This window comes from Heloderma suspectum, chromosome 3 (genome assembly GCF_057233095.1).
Source record: "Heloderma suspectum isolate Gila_16-S chromosome 3, 16-S_ref, whole genome shotgun sequence".
Lineage (NCBI taxonomy): Eukaryota > Metazoa > Chordata > Lepidosauria > Squamata > Helodermatidae > Heloderma > Heloderma suspectum.
The window spans coordinates 115075825-115096546 of record NC_139460.1 but is presented as its reverse complement, the minus strand read 5'-3'; the positions used below and the strand labels follow the sequence as shown (position 1 = coordinate 115096546).

Here is a 20722-nt window from a genome sequence, read left to right as displayed (position 1 = left end):
TGCAGGGCAGCAAATGAGTGGAGGCTTGCTTCCTGCCCGCCCCCCCAGTGAAGTGCAATGGATGACGAGTTACTTCTGAGTAGACATGCCTTAGCCGGCACCTCTCCTCTGTGCCTACCCTTTCTCGGTGGGAGTAGGGGTCATTTGGGGGCGATTATCTTTTAAAATCAGTAAGGCTGTGCATAGCTTTGCTCTTCTGTAAGTGTGGAGTTTTACCATAACAGGCTTCATGTGCTCAATGAAGCGCAGTTGAAGGCACTGAGTTACTTCTGAGTAGGCATGGTTATCCAGTGTGTCTGTCCACCCTTTCTCAGCAGCAGGCATGAGGATCTCTTGACAGTGAAGGGAGGAAACAGGTGCCACCAATGTCTTCCCGAACTCACGCAGCCTCCCCCACCCATCCCACCCGTTCTGGCTAGTATTTCCTCTTACTAAAGGAGGCAGGTTGGAGCCAAGGGATGATGAGGATGAGGGGGAACAAGGAGAGCTCTCCCCCACCCTCACCACCCAGTCGACTCTCCAGAATCAATAGCTGTCTGTTTGGGACGAGGGTGGGCAGGAGGGAGAAAGCTGATGGCTGTGCTCTTCCAAAGCAGCTGCCACCGCCACCACCACCACAAAAAAGCGGGCAGATGAGGAGAGGCGGTGGGCGACTTCTGTGCACATACGCTGGTCTGAAAATTTAAATTCTCCCGACCCCTCTCTGCTCCCATACTCAGCAAAGTGCTGTTGAAGGCAATGAGATACTTCTGAGTAGCCATGTTTAGCCTCATGTCCACCCTCTCATGAGGCAACTTTCCCTTCCACCAATTAGCACCACTACCTCCTGCCCACTGGCCTGCACTGCAGCCCTTCGTACCTTTGCTCTTACAAAAGAGTGAACAATTTTAAAAACTGGCTTGCCCCCTGCCCTGTTCCTCACGTGCGTGCTGAATGAAGTGCAATGGAAGGTGAAGAGTTAGTTCCAAGTAGACATGTTTAGCCAACATCCCCCCTTCTGCCCAACCTTTTTAAGCAGGACGAAGGCTTCTTTGGAGACAAACACCTTTTAAACTCATTATACCTATGTGCACATTTGCTGGTCCAGAAACTGCAAAAAGAGCAGGCAAAGGAATTCTCCCAACCCCCCTGCTCAGACTGGGTAAAGTGCATTGCAGGGAAGGAGTTACTTCCACGTAGACATGTTTGGGCAATCCTCTCCTCATGTCCCCCCTTTCATGTCCCTCCACTTTCCCTTCTGCCAATCAGCACTGGTTGCCCCCAGCCCACACTGAAGGCAGTTCAGGGCACACAGACTCCCAAACTAGACTGAAACCACTGCAACGGGAAAAATCCACCACAAAATAAGTTTATAATATATCAGTTTTTAAGGCATGAAAACCACACTTGCTATGGAAAGGGGCGTGCGTCATCTGCCATGATCATTTTGGGGGTGCAATAGGACCAGAGTAAATGCCCCATGTAGATGGGCCCCTAGTGTAGACTGTGGAATATTTTATTTGTCCAATCTGATGGGTATAATACTTGCATTTCATAGATATTGTTGGTAACTCCTTAAACCAATTAGTTTGTCATGGTACTTTCTGTATTTGCATGTTGAAAACCTCCCCTTTGAATACTGATTGTTTACGTAATAACATTTCACATACTGTACAAGAAAGCAGGGGGAGAATTTCTGAAACGTTTTTGTGGCATGTTGAATTAAAGAAATATCATAAAGATCAGCCAGTTATTCATGCTTTGAAAATGTGTTAGGAGGTGAGAATGGATTTGAAGTTTCTTCAAAACAAACTGGGCTACATCTGCTATGTGTTTCTGGAATGATGAAGTGATGACAAGCAGCTAATATGTGAGAAGACTGAGCTTACTATTTCCTCTGCCTGTGAAAGTATATGTACAAGATTACAACTGCTCATGAAGTGTCACTTTATTGTGTAGAAGACCAGAGGGAAGGTTGCAAACAGTAAAGAGATCATCGTAAAGGGAAGGGGAATATGGGGTGTGGTGTGACAAAGCCAATCTCTAGACATTGTGAGGCAGAAAAAAAAGTTTTGTATGAGTGGCATGTTATGGACAGTTAATACAGTTTCATTTGCAGCACTCTTGAACACATTGCATTTCCTGTGTAGCATCTGCTGTCTTTTGTGTTATAATTGAGTCAAGTGTAATCTCTGTCAATAGGGGCATTCAGAGAGGAGAAACCAATGCTGGATTGAGCAATGGGATTGGACTGAAGTGGGATTTATTATCTTTGAGGCATATTAAACAGGGTGAAATAACCTCAATGCATGTCACTTTGTCCCTGTGGCTATTATCTGTCTGGGATATTTATTTAGTTAAAGTATTTCTGGGTCACTTTCCAGGGCCATGCCCTGGCAAAGCAGCATACATAACAGTAAATGATAACAGAGACACATTAGACAAACCAATTTTGCAGTCACAATTATTTGGAAGCAGTTTTAAGTCACTAAAAACAGTCACACTCTTAAAAGAAGGCAGCACTGAAGCCCTGTTTGAAGAGCCTGAACTGAAGAGCTCAAGGGCAATTTATGTGGAAGGGAATTCCAGAGCCGGGGGACTACCATCAATTAGGCCCTCTCTCTTGTGCCATACAACTTGGTAAATCTTACTAGCAGTTACATGAGTAAGGCCTCCAATGCGGATCTTAATGTGGTCTGACCGTGCCAAATAGGGATTGATATGCTTATCAGTGTGCTAACAATTAAACTGTAGACTTTGCGAGGCATAAGGATGCAGCATTTCCATTTATTGCTATCTGACTAACTGGGCATTTTGTGATGTGATTGATTTCCAATATATATAAGGCCTATTCAGTAACTCCTTGAACACATACAGTAAATGCCTGCTGGCTCTGGCCCTCACATCGCCATGCCCCACTCGCCTTGCTCATTAGCCAGAAGGTGTAAAATGAACATAGGTGCTCCTATAGCTGTTCACAAAAAGGAGCTCCCGATGAGTTGAATGGTAGCCAGGGTTCACAGGGATGCAGTGCTGGTACTTTTTGATTGGCAGGGATGTTGGCGTCATCTGCCACCCCCCTCATAATTCCCTGTCCCCTCTGAGCTTAGCTGCAATCCTCACCGTAGCTCGGGGGATATTAATTTTCCCAGCTCCCTGTTGAAATGCAAAGTCTTGGCTGGGCAATTCGGACCCATTAGCTTTACAAAAAACTTGCTTCTGGTAGAGATTAAAATGGCTAGAACTAGTTTGTAGATAATGGATCAACACAGCTTCCTGCACTTTGGGACTCTCCTTGGAGTTGCGGCGCAGCTGATAAATGCCTGCACTTCAAAATGTACCACTACAGCACTGATCCTCAGCAGGTTTCAATCATTAGCTGAGATGTTCACTATTAATGCTTTGCTTGCTTGCTTAGTCTTCATTTTGCTTAACTTGTCTATTATTTTTAATTAGATGGGTAAACCCTTTACCTCGAGGCAGACACAATGATGACTACTATGCTTCTCGAACATTATTTTCTGTCGTCAAGTGTGCTTGTTGGTTTGCTTTCAAAGAGTGTCATACAGCACCACCCAGCCTGTGTTCTTTAGAAGACTTGGTTGCTGTTGAGAGCTATGGCTTTGTGTCCCAGAGAATGTGAGGGGGGTGGGGAACAGATGAAATTATAGCTTTTTGCCAAGTTAGCATCCTTTGAAAAGACGGCTCACAATTGTTATGACTTTTCTTCAGGCACAAGAACGCACACCCAAACTATGCAAAGGCAGTTATTTGTTCATTGATAATATTTGTAAACTGCTTAATATAATAAAATATCTAAGCAGTTTACATATAAATGCATTTAAAAATCACAGTTTAAAACACACTATTAATAAACAGTTACAAGTACAGCAATAAAAGCCAGAGAAAGCCTGTGCAAATTTCGTCTTCAGAGACTTTTAAAACACACCACATTTTCTGTTTCCTGAACTGCATAGTGGAGGTGTGCGCAGGATAGGCACAGGGAGGCATAGTCAGGCACCTGCTGAGGGCCCACACCCCAGAGCGGCCCACTGACAAGCGCCCCCTGAAGTTGTGCCTCCTCTTCCCTGCTGCAACTTTCTTGTTCACATGCCTCTTGCTCTGGCCCACTCCTGCCTAAGGAGCCTCAAAAATCTGGAACCAGCACTGGGTGGGTGCCACTATTGAGAAGGCCCACTTTCTAGAAGTTACATGGTGACATTCTGTTGTTCATGGCCAACAAGGCCTCCTCTGAAGTAGGGCTGTGCGCAAATGGCCTCTCAAGATTCTCCAGCCCGTTTGTGGGCAGAGAAATTGGGGGGACAATTTTGCTGAATTTCTCCTAGGGGAGGAGAAATTCTCCAACATTTTCTCACAGATAGGGTTCACTATTGGCCGGGGTTGTAGCACAGGTTCTTTCTTTCTTTCTTTCTTTCTTTCTTTCTTTCTTTCTTTCTTTCTTTCTTTCTTTCTTTCTTTCTTTTTTCCTAAAGGTTTTTGGTTTATTGTACTCCTGCAAGTGGGAACAGCATCAGCATTGTTGGGGCTTCCACTTTTCTGAGGCAGAATTTTGAATTGCTTTTGGTTTTTGACCTTACCTAATCCCTGAGAGGTGGCCAAGGGTGCTGTGTCTCTCTCTATTACACATCTTTCCATTGCTCAGCAGCCTCCCAAGCCACCTGGTGTTCCTGAACTGAAAAAGCCCCATGGGAGGAATTGTGATGATCCTCATGATGGCTTTAACTGAAATGCGGGAAGCTGAGGAGGCTACAGGCTGCCACAGAGATTATTGTACAATGGAACTCTGTACACTCCTCAGCCACCTCATAAGTAAAGCAAGCACAAGAATTCCAAACCCAACCCATGAGAATTTCTCCGAAATTTCTTCTCTTTTGAATTTCTTTTCGAAAGTAATTTCTTTTCTATCAAATGGAATGAGAATAGTCAGAAAAAAATGTGGGAGAAATTTCAGCACAGCAATACTCTGAAGATCTCAAAGGTCAGCTGAGTATATATAGGGGAAGATGGTCTGCTAGGCATCCCAGTCCCAAGTTATTTAGCACTTTGTATGTCAACAGCATAATCTTGAACATGACTCAGTAGTTAATAGGCAGCCAGTGGAGGTCTTTTAAAACAGGTATACTGTGTACATCTAATGTGTACAAAAGTGCTGCACTGGGCACTCTTGCCATTGCATTCTTCACTAGCTGCACTTCTGAGCCAGGTGCAAGGGCAGCCCCACGTAGAGTGCTTTTCAGTAATCAAGTGAGATTACCAGCTGGCATGAACCATCAGCTATGTTACATTCATCGCTTCAAGCACCATCAGAAATGCACTTCACACATTATCCATGTGTCATGCAACCCCCTGGCTTCACTCCAACATCTACACATTACATATAGACTGTCAGGTTTCCCTTTGCCCCCACTGCTCTTCAAATGCTGAATCAAACACAGACAAGAGGCTTCCCCACCTACAGCTTTTAATTCCGTTACCACAAAGGGTCATACAGATGCAAATTCTCAGTGACTCTCAGTCTGCAAGGAAATGCCTTCAGGGGGTTCAAAAGGTAGCTGCGAAAGTTGCCCAAGTTGCCCACCGTTTGAAAGAAAGGCAGGCTCACTAGCCTAACTTAAGGGGTGGGGGGAGGTCTCTCTCGTGAGGCTTCTAAGCACTGCTGTTCACGCAGGGCCAATTGGGAAGACCTTCTAAGTTCTGCCCCTGCCATCTCCCTCCTGGCTCTGCGTCTGTGCCTTGCATCTATTATTTCAGACTCGCCAAACACCGCCTTTCCCTGTTCGCTGCCTCTCACGGGGATGGGGGGGTGATGGGGGACCTTCCTCCAGCTGGACCTTTGAAACCTGAGGAGCCTGCCTATCCATATCTGGATAGCCTGGGAACATACCTCCCCCATGTCTGGTGGTTGCTGTTCAGAATCTGAACTGCTCTTCCACTCCCTGTGCTTAGAAGCACTCCTGACATAGACATCTGAATGGGAGAAGCCCAGGCAGAAGCCCTTTAGGGCACCAGGCATGTCAGCTTCCATGTAAATTGAAACACTGTGGGATTGGGGTTCCAGATGAGTTCCCCATATGCTCAAAGGTTTCCTCTCTTTAGACAGTCCCATAGAGTTCTAGCAAGACTAAGCTTCACTACACATGCCTGAGGTACTCTGCAACCCATGATGGAAGGTCTACAATCCAGTGAGAAATAGATAAAAACACAGTCCCTATACTGGATCATAGACCTTTGAAATACAAGGTGTGTATCTAGTGCAGCCTCTGGCAGCTTCAAGAACCCAGAGAATAAAGAGCATAATAGCAGCCTCTAGTCTGTAATGCCCTATAGTTTGTCATGTTCTGAAGTAGGAGTTATCCATTTACGGTCTTTGATGCTATGGTGTTTTGAAATAAAGCAGCTAAAATAAATTACTGTTAACAAATATGCAATACAAGGGCACCATGTTTATTTGTTTTTCTCTTTTCCATATCTTCACCTTAACCCAGATGGAAACTTTGTATGTGGATTTATTTTAGATTGTAGTTCTATTCATTCTGTGTTTGAGAATAAAACTAAGGCACAACATGTTCAAAAGTCCTTGAACATTATCAAATATATGAAAGGTATGTTCCCATAGTTTGTTAAAGTTTAGCTTTTATCTTTCGCTTCATCTGTTGGTGAAAATATAGGTATTATAAAAACATTTAAAATATGAAAGACCAGGTTCAACATAGTGCTTGTTAACTCTGATAATATGAATAATTGTTAGAACCACAAGGAAATTTGCTTCCTTTTGGTATTTTATTTATTTTTTTATTTATTAAATTTATTAATCGCCCATCTGGCTGGTCAACCAGCCACTCTGGGTGATGTACAATAATAAAAACAATTTAAAACAATAAAATTCTACACTTAAAAACATCATATTTCTAAAAATACCCTAACCCACCCGCCTGCCTGAACAACCATGTTTTTAATGCATGGCGGAAGCTCATTAAAGCTCATTGTTTTTATTGTATCTGCAAGGTCAAATTATTATGATGATTTTGAAAAGAATTAGTGCATAAAACAACATTCTTTTTTTAAAACAGGTACCTCTGAAGCAATTTCACCTTAAGGCAGCAGAATGTTGCTCCTTTTTCATATGATGCTTTATCTGTGGCAAATAAGCAATGGAATAAATGGAAGGATTCCAAAGCCCAATATAGTGTTATTCATGGCTGATGACCTTGGCATTGGAGACTTGGGATGCTATGGAAACACAACTCTAAGGTTTGCTAACGCTCTTGGTGATCTACGTGCCTAATTTATTTAAATACTCTACAATGTTTGGCTGCAGTGACCGAAAAACAGCCCTACAGGGAGTTTCTTATGGTCAGAGAGATTGCGGAACATCAAAATCATAATAGAGAAACCACAAGTTAGCTGAGGTTGCCTTTTTTTGGATTGAAAAACAAAATGTAGTCCTCTGTTTGATTGACCTTTATTTGCTTCTTGCAGTCAGAAATGAAAACTATTTAAAAACCGGCCAGGCACCAGGCTGGCATCCTTGGGCAGCTGCCAGTGTCGAAACACCCTGGTAGGGCCCACTCTTGCTGTCTTCCCTGGTTCCCCTTTATTTTTCCTAGCCCTACATTTCCAGTACTGTGACATGGCTGGACTAGTCATTCTTTCAATTCCCACGATGCCCATGAGATAGCACTACCCTGAGGCATCATGAGAAATTAAAGTGTGGCTACACCCAGCTGTCCAACGCTACTTGGAGCACTGCCACCACAGCTAGGGTAAGCCTGCCATGGCGTACTGATAGAGGAGGAGCTTCACCAAGGACAGGGCTGATGTCAAGGTTTTGCATAGTTGGGCACCTGCTGAGGGCCCACACTCCAGCAGCAGCCCACTGACAAGAGCCTCCTGGAGTTGCTCTCCCTCTTCACCACTGCAACCTGTGATCTCACTCTGGCCCAGACAATGGTGGTAGTGAGAAGGAGAAGCAGTAGTGCCACCACCTACTTGCTCCCTGGCTCTCTGCCTGTCAAGCAAGCACGTGGTAGCAATGATGAGAAAGAGGATGAGAAGCCACAGCAGCTGGTGACAATGGTGATGGGAAGGTAGACTCACTGAGGGAGGGGGCCTATTAAGGGTGTCTTGCCCAAGGGCCCTCAAAAACCTAGAGCTGGCACTGACCAGGAGACACTTTGCCTAGGAACCCCTCAAAGCTGGAGCCAGTCCTCGAAAATATTTATTCTATATCATTACTTCACAAACCAAATGCATTAGAAGTAAATTCATAGTCTTGGAGGGACAGAAAACAATCAAGTTTATTTACTATCATTTTTATTTGTTTATTTAATCCAGCCACCCTCACCACACAAGAAAGCCCTCAATATGATTTACAACAACATTGTAAAGCAATAGAAATCACATTTCTAAAATACACAGCAAAGCTAAAACAAACAAACAGTCCAAGCTATTTTACAGCATGGAACTCAGAAGCAATTCCAAAGACTCAGGAATTCCTAGCTCAACCCCCACCCCACCACTAAATATATAAGCTTTATATAACTGCCTGAAAGCTAGTATGCAAAGCGAGGAGAGAGTGCAATATTGGTTGATCATGCTCATGCCTACCTGCATCCACGTCTAGACATGTTGTGGCATTCCGCATGTCTTGTGGCTTCTGAACCCTTTTGAGGGCAGCCCCATGTAGAGCATGTTGCTGTCGTCTATTTGTGAGGTAACAAAGATCTGGATAACAATTCAGGTCCTGATTCTCCAGGAGGAGGGGAAGAAGCCAGGGTTTAAGAAAGAATGTTTCAAAAATATGTAAAAATATGTTAAATTTTGGTGGTGGTGTTTCTCTAATTCTGCTTTGCAAAAAATGTGAAACAACGTGATTATACTATTATTCACAGATTCCAAATTCACACCACACTGTGCCACTTCATTATATGAAATACTTTAGAAAACATAGTTTCAACTAGGAATTGATGAAAATTTGGTTGGGTTCATTTTTGATAAGAATATATAAAATCCACAAAGTCTTCAGAAACAGGATGGAAAGAGTTTGTGCTTTAAAAAATCAAATGTGGGAGAAAGCAAAACTGACAGGTTCATTCCCTAGCTAAAAAGCATTTTGATCAAAATATAATGCTGCACTTCTTACAGTGCAGTCCTATACATATTTACTCAGTACTTAGTCCCATTGTTTTCACTGAGACTTACTCCCATGTAAGTGTGCACCCTTAGTTATGTTATCGTCCTTGCTCAAATATGTTTGGGTAGGAGCGACTGGAGTGTAGCGAACATTAGAGTTGTGAAGCGACCATAAGATTTGATTCAGAGCCTAATTCAGTGCTTTGGAAAATGGCCTGATTCTGCTTGGACCCATTTGGAGGCCATCTGCTTTGACTCTGGCACTGAACCGCAGTCAAGATTCGGAAATCCAAAGCTTTGTGCCTCCTATTAACTATCGTGAGATATTAAAAAGTGGCTATAACCTTTTTCTGTTTGTCAGAAGTGGATGGCATTTGCAGGCATAGTAGCCCCTTAGGAAGGGATTACGCCTGCTACTTTTCAGAAAAATAAGTGCAGAGGTTTTTATTTATTTATTGCATTTATGTCGCACCTGTTTTCCTCTTGCAAGGAACCCAAGGCAGCTTACATAATCCTCCTCCTCTCCATTTTATCCTCACAACAACAACCCTTTGAGGTAGGTTGGGCTGAGAGCCTGTGACTGGCCTAGAGTCACCCAGTGAGCTTCCATGGCCAACTGGGGACTAGAACCCGGATCTCCTGGCTCCCAGTCCAACACTCGCACCGCTACACCACACTGGCTCTCTTTTTGTGCCATGCACCTTTATATTTTGATGTTATTTTAAGGGAACTGCCGATAATGTTTTTATTTCTTAGCAGAATTAGGTGAAATTTGCCCATTCTGTGGGGATCGAGCCATCCAAGTTTCAGAAGAATAAGTGCAAGGATGTTTGTGAGCAGAATTTACATTTTGAGGCTATCCAAAAAAGGATGTGCTAATCCTCCTATTTTCCTTGTGAACCATTCTTCTGAAAATGGCAGACAGCATATAGGTGTCCCTAAGTAAGGAAACAGCAAAGTTGCAGGAGGATAGTTGTTCATGTGGAAGGGGAGTTCTCAAATACTTCAGAGGCCGCTCCCAGGGTGTGGAACTCTCTGCCGAGATATACTATGTTCACTTCCTCTCTGCTGTCCTTTTGCCAGTAGGCAAAGACCTCTTTATTCAAGCAAGCCCTTGGTGTGTAAGTGGGTCTGTTGGGTTGGATGTGTTTTTATTCTGTTATTGCTGTTTTAATTGTGTTTTAATGTATTATTTTATTATTGTTTTAATCAAGCTTTATTTATGATTGTAAGCCACCTAATGTGCCATTTTTCTTAGTAGAATGGTGGGGTACAAATCAAATCAAATCAGTAATATATAATGTATGTATGCTACCCATTTTCATAGAATGTGCATTAAAGACCGGTGATAATAATGCATTATTTTGCACAATTACATGCAATAAAGAGTAGTGATAAATTCATAGGCTATTGACCACATATACTGGTCAGCTTTAAAACAAACAAAACCAGAAACAAATGCCATACCAATGTTTCATGGTTCACTTCCCACAGAAGTCTGCTAAATAGATCAGCTGCACAATCCTTGGCATGTCTGCTTGGATGTAAGTCCCATTCATTCACAGCACTTACTCCCAGGCAAGTGCATATAGGATTATGTTGCTTTATTTATGTATTTTAAGAATGTATACGTTACCCTTCAGTGTAAATATTTCTGGAGTAGTTCATAAATAAAACAATAAGATACATGAAAAAACATCATTACAATCAAAAGGGTAGCAGACAAAAGTGGCATAATAATAATAAAAAAACATTATGCACAATTCAAAGTATAAAAGGTCTAGGAAAATAAAAAGGTTATCACCTAGCACTGAAATACACCAGAGCAGGCACCTGGCAAGCTTCCTGGTGACTGCATTTAATAGGCAGACTGCAAGGTCCTTTTCCCCATTATCACCTTCCTGCAGGCAGATGGGTGCAGACTGAGGGAGGCCTCCAAAGATCATCTCAGTGTCCAGGCAGGCTTCCAGTCTTAGGGTGGCCAGGTGTAATACTGTTAGAAGATAGTCCTATATCTGAAGGTGTCCTCTGTTTAAAGGGCTGTCCAGTGCAGTCCAAGTCTGTTTTAAAGAGAAAGAACCATAAGAAGGGAGAGCAGGAACCTTGAAGATGCCTGTCAAGAGTTAGCACCTGGACAGTGGACAGAGCAGATACACAGGCTACCTGGTCACAGTCTTCCCAACTATGGTGAGAAGTACTGTATTTCAGTTCAATTGTATTCAGATTATAGTGATTATTTCTAAATCTGCATGTATACATATAAATCAGCACATGCAAATTTTATGCAAAGTCACATCCTCCCTCTGCCCTTTTGGTGATTTGTAAGTGGCCACCTCATCAGATGCCCAGGCCCCAAGCTGTTTAAGCCTTTAAAGAAAATGAACAGCACTTTGAATTGCATCTGGAATTAGACTGGGAGTCCATGTCGGGGGGGGGGGGGGGTAACATTGGCAACATAAATTTCCATATAAAGCCTAGCAGCTGTTTCCAAACAGTCTCCAAAGGCAGCTCCATATAGTCCATTCTGGAGGTTACCAAGGCATGAATAAGGGTGGCCAGACATTATTGCACAAGTACAAAGGCTTTGAGCAGTTTTGATAACCACTAGGATTGTGAAGAAGGGAATATATTATCTTGCTTATATAAAACTCTTTCCATTTAAGCATGCAATGTATGTAGGCCGAGAGAAGAAAGACACATGTGTAGTGAAAATGTCCCGGCTCCCATATTTAAGCACAGATGAACAGAGCACAAATACAATTGACTGAGGCATATGACTGACAGATTGTTTCAAAACACATATTCCTTCAAATTTAGATTTACTTGATAACAGTGTGCTAACATCATCATCACACACTCACACACTGTGTTGTAGTTCTGTGCCACCTAACTGTTCTACATATGCTGTATTTGTTCTATAAATCACAATCTAGAACATCCTTCCCTAACCTGGTAGCTGCCAGATGTTTTGAACTACAACTCCCATCATCCCTGACCATTAGGCATGTTGCCTCAGGCTAATGGGAATTGCAGTTCAAACTATCTTTAGGGCACCTGGTTGGGTAAGGCTGATCTAGAGGAACATCATGAGAATTTTAAATAGTCTGAACTCCCTCAGCTCTACATATTCAGAATAAGGATGCAATTAAAATGCTGTTTTCCCCCTCAGAACTCCCAATATTGACAAGTTAGCTAAAGAAGGAACACAACTGACTCAACATATCGTACCTTCTCCACTATGCACCCCAAGCAGGGCAGCTTTCTTGACAGGCCGGTATCCCGTCAGAACAGGTAAAGTATGTTCGTAAATTTTTATTCCAAAATCCACTATCAGGCAATCCCTTTATTAGGATCTACCAAATATGCACAACATTTTGGGCAAGCTTTTGGCCTCTCCAGATCTCTTCAGAAGACAGCAAGTTAGGTTGTTGGTATTGTTTATTTCATTTATAAAGATAAAAAAATAGAATAAAAAGTATTTTCAAAAAAAGAAGAAGACAGCAAGTTACAGAAGCAGGTGGCGGGGAGAAGTGGGGAAGAGGCCGACATTGAAAGGCTATCTTGATGTTGGAAGTCATGAAGTCTGCATCTTCTGGTTAATCCTAATACGGGAATTGCCAGGCTGATATTTTGGATTTTTTTTTCTTATGGAGCAGCCTGGTTTATCTTATTTATTTATTTATTCATTCATTCATTCATTTCATTTCATTTCTATACCGCCCAATAGCCAAAACTCTCTTGGCGGTTCACAAAAATTAAAACCAAACGGCACACAATAAAACAATTTAAAATATATAGAACATTAAAACCACAATATAACAACACAACCACAATAAAACCTAGCAGCAGTGCAGGAGTTTAAAATACAGATTTAAAACAGCAAAGCTAAAAGTTTAGAAAGCTAAAATGCTAAAATGCCTGGGAAAATAAAAAGGTCTTCACCTGGCGCCGGAAGGAATACAATGTAGGTGCCAGGCGAACCTCACTAGGGAGCTCATTCCAGAGCCGGGGTGCCACAGCAGAAAAAGCCCTCCTCCTAGTAGCCACCTGCCTCACTTCCTTTGTCAGGGGCTCACGGAGAAGGGCCGCTAAGGATGATCTTAAGGTCTGGGCACACATATGGGAGGAGGCGATCCTTCACATAACCTGGCCCCAAGCTGTTAAGGGCTTTAAATGTTAATACCAGCACTTTGAATCGGGCCCGGAAATGGACTGGCAGCCAGTGCAGCTGAAAAAGTACTGGCGTAATATGAGCTCGCAGGCCAGTCCCTGTTAACAATCTTGCTGCCCTATTTTGGACCAGTTGAAGTTTCCGGACCATTTTCAAAGGCAGCCCCACGTACTACGCATTGCAGTAATCCAGACGAGAAGTTATCAGAGTATGGATCACTGTAGCTAGGCTATCTCTGTCCAGATAAGGGCGTAGTTGGTATACCAGCCTAAGCTGAGAAAAAGTGCTCCGTGCCACTGAGTTCACCTGTGCCTCAAGTGACAGTTCTGGATCCAAGAGCACCCCCAAACTATGAACCTGATCCTTTAGGGGGAGTGCAACCCCCTCCAGATCAGGTTAAATATCACCTAGCCGGGCAGACGAATCACCCACTAACAGTACCTCCGTCTTGTCTGGATTGAGTTTCAGTTTATTGGCCCTCATCCAGGCCATTACCGTGCCCAGGCCCTGATTCAGGACAGCCACTGCCTCACCTGGTTTTGATGAGAAAGAGATGTAGAGCTGGGTGTCATCTGCATATTGATGGCACCTCAGCCCACACCTCCGGATAATTTCCCCCAGCAGTTTCATGTAGATGTTAAACAGCATGGGGGATAAAATAGAGCCCTGTGGAACCCCATGGCACAGAGCAGTAATCCCCCAGCACCATCTTCTGGAATCAGCCATCCAAGTAGGAGCGGAACCACTGTAGTGCAGTGCCTCCAACTCCCAACCCAGACAACCTATCTGGAAGGATACCATGGTCGATGGTATTGAAAGCCGCTGAGAGGTCCAGAAGAATCAACAGGGTCGCACTCCCCCTGTCCTTCTCCTGGCAGAGGTCATCCCACAGGGCGACCAAGGCAGTTTCTGTTCCAAAACCAGGTCTGAAGCCCGATTGAAATGGATCTAGATAATCCGTTTCATTCAACAGTGCCTCGAGCTGTCCTACAACCACCCGCTCAAGCACCTTGCCCAGGAAGGGGATGTTGGCCACTGGCCTATAATTATTAACATCCTCTGGGTCCAGGTTAGGCTTTTTCAGGAGTGGTCTAATTACCGCCTCTTTTAAAGCGGCAGGCACCACTCCCTCTCTCAAGGAGGAATTTACAACCTCCTGGACCCAGCCAGACACCTCTCCTTGTTTGACTTAATAAGCCATGAAGGGCAAGGGTCAAGCACACAAGTGGTCGATCGGACTTGGCCAAGCACCTTGTCCGTATCCTCAGGCCTCAGTAACTGAAACTCATCCAATAAAACTGGACCAGACAGTGCTCTAAACACCTCTACCAATGGAACTGCATTAATCGTGATGTCCAATTCATGACGAATCTGAGCGACTTTATCCTCAAAGTGCCGTGCAAACTCATCACAGCATGCCACGAAGGGTTCCACCATCTCTCTCCCTGGCCCAGAATGTAACAGGCCGCGAACCACTCGGAAAAACTCCGCTGGATTATACTGAGAAGATGCAATGCTGGTGGGAAAGAACTGTCTCTTTGCCACCCCCACAACCCAGAGTAGGCTTGATAATGAGCTCTAACCTGTGTTCAGTCAGACCCAGTACGAGTTTTCCTCCACCTGTGTTCTATCTGTCTCCCTTCTTGCTTCATTGCCCTCAGCTCAGGTGTATACCAAGGAGCTGGCCGGGCTCTGCTCAGAGGGAGAGGGCGCTTGGACGCAATCGTGTCAACCGCTCGAGTCATCTCTGCATTCCACAGAGCGACCTGGGCTTCGACAGGAGCACCAGCCATACCAGCAGGAAAAGCCCCCAGAGGCAGAGCCCTCTGGAATCCATCAGAATCCATTAATCTCTGGGGGCAGACCATTTTAATAGGTCCCCCACCCTTGCAGAGGGGGAAGGCTGCCAGGAGTCTAAACCTCAGCAGGAAGTGATCTGACCATGACAAAGGGACAGATGTTAATTCCTCCACTTTCAGATCACCATCCTCCCGCCCAGTCAAGAAAACCAGATCAAGCGTGTGTCCTTTTATATGCGTTGGGCCGATGACATGTTGGGACAGCCCCATGGTTGTCATGGCGGCCATGAAGTCCCGGATACAGCGGCCTTGGCATGGAAGTTGAGATCCCCCAGGACCATCATCCTAGGGGTCCTCAACACCAAGTCCGAGTCCACCTCCGTCAGCTCAGGCAGGGAGTCTGGTGGGCAGCGGGGTGGGTGGTACACCAACAGAATCCCTAATCTGTCCCGGGTACCCAACACAAGGTACAAACACTCAAGATCTGCACTCGAATGAGCAGGAAGCCTGGAGAGGGAGATTGAATTCCTATAGATCATGGCAACCCCCCTCCCTGACCCTCAAGTCGGTGTTGGTGCTGCACCGAGTACCCAGGAGGGCACAGCTGGGAGAGAGTGACCCCTCCCAGTTCCCCCACCCAGGTCTCAGTAATACATACCAGGTCAGCCCCCTCATCCACAATCAAATCATGGATGAGGGAGATTTTATTTTGGGCCGACCTGGCATTCAGCAGCCGCAGCAGCACCAGACCTGAGGGCAGACTGGTAAGGCTGCCAGGAACCATCAGGTTGGGGGAAGAACCAGAAGAGGGGACAGCTGTAAGGTGTCTAGCCCTCTTCTCCTCATCTGGCCTGTTAATCCCCCAACACCATACCTCCCCCTGCCCGTGACCACAGTTATAGTGGCACCTCCCCGACCCCCTGAGTTGCCCAATAGTCCTCCCAGGCACATATTAAAATGTTAGGGTATAAAATGTTCAACAGTGTAAAAGAATATCAGAGATAAAAGAGATAAAAGAGAACAGCGGCTAAGAAGGAGCAGATAAAGTCCACATTTGCCCCTTTCCCCTTGTCTTTAAAGCTGCTGCCCTCTGCTGCTGCTATTTGCTGCTAGTATCTGTGGCTGTTGATGTCTCTGGGGAGGCAGGTGGGTGGGTCTTCAGGTGCTATTCCGTGCGATGCTAAGTGCGCACTTGGCGCCACACTTGGCGCCACCTCTGGCAGCCCCGCCTTAAGTACCTGTTTGGCGGGGGCAGAAGCAGGCTCAGGATCCTCCTGGTACAGCTGGCTGGCTGGTTTACTTTGTTTGATATATTATTGTTGTTTGTAATTAAAATATTTTTCAATATTCTGAATACTCTTAAGTGTATGGAAACAGGTTCTTGCTCCAAGGCATCCTGTGCCCTGGCGTATTCTTGAACCATTGAACCAAGAAGGTAAGCCATGGGGCCCAGTCATTAGGCAGATTGAGGCAGTCGCCTTAGGCAGGTGATCTGGGACATCATGAAAGGGCACCAAATTGTTGATTATTTGTTCAGTGTTTGCTGTATTTTTACTGCCAGGATGGGGGAATTTTCTGCCTCAGGTGCCAAAATAACTTGACTGGCCTTGGGTACTATGCACCTTGACTTGGAGAGGGATGGGGTGTAATTGGCTATTCTGCCATAGGCAGCAAAATGTCCATAGCCAGCCTGGCTTAGCTGAGCAGCCTCATAATAGATTTTAATATTAGATGCCATTAGTTCTCCTTCAGCCAAACTCTTTTATAATGTATTCACTTCAGCAGCCTGTGCCTTCTTGTCTCCCCAAAGGAGAAAGTATCTCTATCAAATTTTGTTACTTCTTTAGTGAAGCTATTGGGATAAATAAAATAATATTACAAAAAAGAAATATCAGGTTGGGCTTAACTTTGACATTGTGACTGTTGGTATTATCACAGACCATGACAGTTTCAAATTCTGTGAATGAACTCAGTCCCTTTTAATCTGTAGGGGTTCATAACTTTAGCTTGAACAGTTGGTTAAGATCTGTACTGATACCAGCAAACATTAAACACATTAGGCTGCAGTCCTATCCACACTTACCTGAAAGTAAGGTCTACTGAAACAATAGGACTTACTTTTGAGTAGACATGTATTCAGGATTGTGCTGTTACTGTTTGAATTGAGGCCTCAATTTTTCCCAAGCAATTCTGACTTGTTTATTCCATATATATCCAGATGTTTTAGGGGCAGGGGAATTTAATAGTGCTATAATAGATTTAGCAGGAATTTGTACTGAGTGACCCAGCAACATTTATCTGTTCATAGCAGGATCTTGGTAGTAAATCACTCTCCATGTGTGTTGGTTACTAACCTAATTATCATATTACTCTTTTATAAACAGGAGAAAAGAACTCTTTTTCCTCTCATCACACCTGCAATAAGTCTAATTTCATTCATATTTTTCTATCTGCCATCCAGGCGGATAGAAAGTAACAGACCTTGGACAAATTTTATACCTAACACATTTTATCATGGAACCAAACAACTAAGACCTTGTTGTTGTTGATATCAGAAGAGGAATAATGCTTACAAGTCAGTGAACCAGTGTGGTGCAGTGGCTAGAGTGTTGGACTGGGAGTCAGGAGATCTGGGTTCTAGACTAGTCCCACTCAGTCATGGAAGCTCACTGGGTCACTTTGGGCCAGTCACAGACTCTCAGCCCAGCCCACCTCACAGGGTTGTTGTTGTGAGGATAAAATGGAGGAGGAGGAGGAGGAATATGCGTGCTGCCTTGGGTTCCTTAAGGAGGAAAAAAGGTGGGATATAAATGTAATAATAAATAAATGAGGGAGGAATTGCCTGGGGAAAGGTGTAAGGAGAAACAAGTGAATGGCCCTTATTTTGATTTCAAAACTCTAATAGTTGTCATCATCATCATTTATTAGTATTGCATATTTGATTGTCTGAAGTGATTTGCATATATTATCTTGTATTCTTTGCAACAACTGTGTAAGGTAGGAGATTGTTATCTCAATATTGGAAATGGGGTGGGGGCTGACACTAAGAGAGAGTGGTTTCCCTAAGGCCACCCAGTGACTTCATGGCAGACGTAAGATTTTTTATGTATGTAGCACATGCTTTGCATGTAGAAGGTTGCAGGTTCAATCCCTGGCACCTCCAGGTAGGGTGAGGAAAGAATCCTGCCTGAAACCCTGGAGAGCCATTGCCAATCAGTGTCGACAATATGGGGCTAGATTGACCAAGGCTCTGACTCAGTATATGGCAGCTTCCTATGTTCCTATGTATGTATGTATATAAGGATGCTTATAGGCCATGTATAGACAAAAAGCTGACTAAAGGCAGCTTACAAAATTCAGTGCACAATTAAAATCCAGTTAACAACTAATAAAAGCCTAACAGTAGGACTAAAGCCAGCCATGTATGAACATTAAAGTGAATAATACACTAAACAATTTCCAGAAAGCAACCCTGTAAAACTCTTAGGGCAGAGATAGGCCCTAACTTGTGGTTCTCCAGATTCTTTTGTCCTACAACTCCCATCAGCCCTCACCATTGGTTATGGTGGCTTGGGCTGATGGGATCTGTAGGCCAAAACACCTGGAGGGCCACAAGTTGCCAACCACCTCCCTAAGGGAAAGGCTACTGAGAATAAATGCATCTTTTGGCCCTTCTGAAGAACTGGCAATATATCCCAGCTGGTAATAAGTTCTGTCAGTGTGGTGCCACCACTGAAAAAGTCCTTTCCCTTGTGCTCAGCCGTCTGATTGTTCTCAAAGGTGGGTAAAGAAGAAGGGCCTTGGTCAATACTTTCTGATTCGTAACTCAACCTTTTATAGCACTTATTCTGAAGTAAGTCCCATTAACTTTAATGACAGTTATTCCAGGTAAGTGAATATAAGATTGCAGCCTTAGCTACTGTACTGCACCTAGAATAGCCTTCCCCGACGTGGTGCCTTCCTGATGTTTTCGACTTCAACTCTCATCAGCCCAGTCAGCATGGCCAATGTGGTCTAGAACAGCTGGTGAGCACCAGGTGGAGAAGGCTGACCTAGGAGAACTCTTGGAAGATTTTCCCCAATGATGTTTTTTCTCATTTTTACATAAATGGAAAGTCAAAGAATGATCCAGCACAGCTGAAACTGAATATTCAATCAAAATACAATCTGTATTTCATACCTAATCTGATAAAGTGTTGTTCTAAGGTTGCTTCATTTTAAATGGTCTATATTCTATTAATGAAAATGGTTTTGCCTCAACTTCCAAAGTATTTTTAAAATTCTTTTAGGAATGGCTAGCTTGCATCGAATAGGAGTCTTTTTATTTTCTGCATCTTCCGGTGGACTACCTACTGAAGAAATAACTTTTGCAAAACTTCTGCAGCGGAAAGGTTATTCTACAGCTCTTATAGGTAAGGTTGATCAAGATGTACATGCTTGGTTTGACTGTTTTGTTTGTTTTAGAATTTCCTGTTTTTTGACAAAATTGTTTCCCAAAAGAAGCGTACAAGTTAAAAGTATAATATCAACAAAGTAAATAACACAATTTAAAATAAAACAGGAAAAGCCAGTAGAAATTCCAACAGTAAACTACAACATCACTGAGATCCAAACACCCTCTCAAATAAAAGTGTGATAGATCAAGCGGAATAGTAATGCTGTAGTTGTCCTTGAGCTACTGAATTTTGTACCTTTGACCTACTGAATCTTGTATGTCTTGTGGTGGTATAACTACATTACACATTTAACATTCTGTTTATGTATGTATGTATGTATTACATTTCTATCCCAACTTTTTTCCTCCTTTAAGGAACCCAAGGCAGCATACATAATCCTTCTCCTCCATTTTATCCTCACAAGAACAACCCTGTGAGGTGGGTTGGGCTGAGAGTCTGTGACTGGCCCAAAGAATCTCCCAACTCCCAGTCCAACACTCTAGCTATTAGTACAGTTATCTACATTTATGGAACTAGCTTACAACTCACCTTGCTATCTAGCTGGCTTTAAGTATACTTTCACAACACAAAAGCAATAATCACAACTAGATATATTGGGTTGGATCCATACTTAGAGTAGACCCATTGAAATTGATTGGGACTTAAGTTAGTTATAAATATCCTTGATTTCAATGGATATGCTCTAAATAGGATTAAATCTGTATCCAACCCATAACGTTGATAGAACGCTGACATTTCATGAGTTTCAATGGTTTTTCTTTGTCTGAATGAAATTTCAAATTAATCACAGGAACAGGAAAACTCTCTGACATGTACCGTAAAATAATCATTACAATAAAGCAAGCTAGTGGTTGTTTTAGTGTAGAAGAGGATTAAAACAAAACACAATCTGTCAGTTTAAGTTTCTATCACTTTGTCATTTTTCATATCTTAAAGTTAGTTCATCCCAAACTTTGAAAATGTTTAAGTTCATATGAAAATATGTATGCGTTTTTGTGTGCATTTCTCCTAATACAGTCACTTTTCATGCAATTTTGAGTAATATGCACAATTTTTGCAAGCAATTTTCCAACTACAATTTTATTTTACTATATGTACTCCCTTTACAGGCAAAACCCAGTAGCACATTATTGAACATTATTTTCACTAATGTATAATTTTTT

The 20722-nt window shown here is 43.3% G+C and overlaps 1 protein-coding gene across 15 annotated transcripts in view; it reads left to right on the top strand.

The window, feature by feature from the left end:
• Positions 1-20722, top strand: part of STS (steroid sulfatase) — a 175039-nt gene that overhangs the window by 23415 nt on the left and 130902 nt on the right. For 12 of the 15 annotated variants that reach the window (XM_084844249.1, XM_084844242.1, XM_084844245.1 and 9 more), the window contains 3 exons: positions 7071-7251; positions 12302-12423; positions 19392-19514. In XM_084844249.1, coding sequence (XP_084700375.1) covers positions 7106-7251; positions 12302-12423; positions 19392-19514 — 391 coding nt within the window. In that variant the 5' untranslated portion in view covers positions 7071-7105. Of the gene's footprint in view, positions 1-7070; positions 7252-12301; positions 12424-19391; positions 19515-20722 lie in introns of those variants that run through there. The other 3 variants (XM_084844252.1, XM_084844253.1, XM_084844254.1) reach the window with 3 other exon arrangements.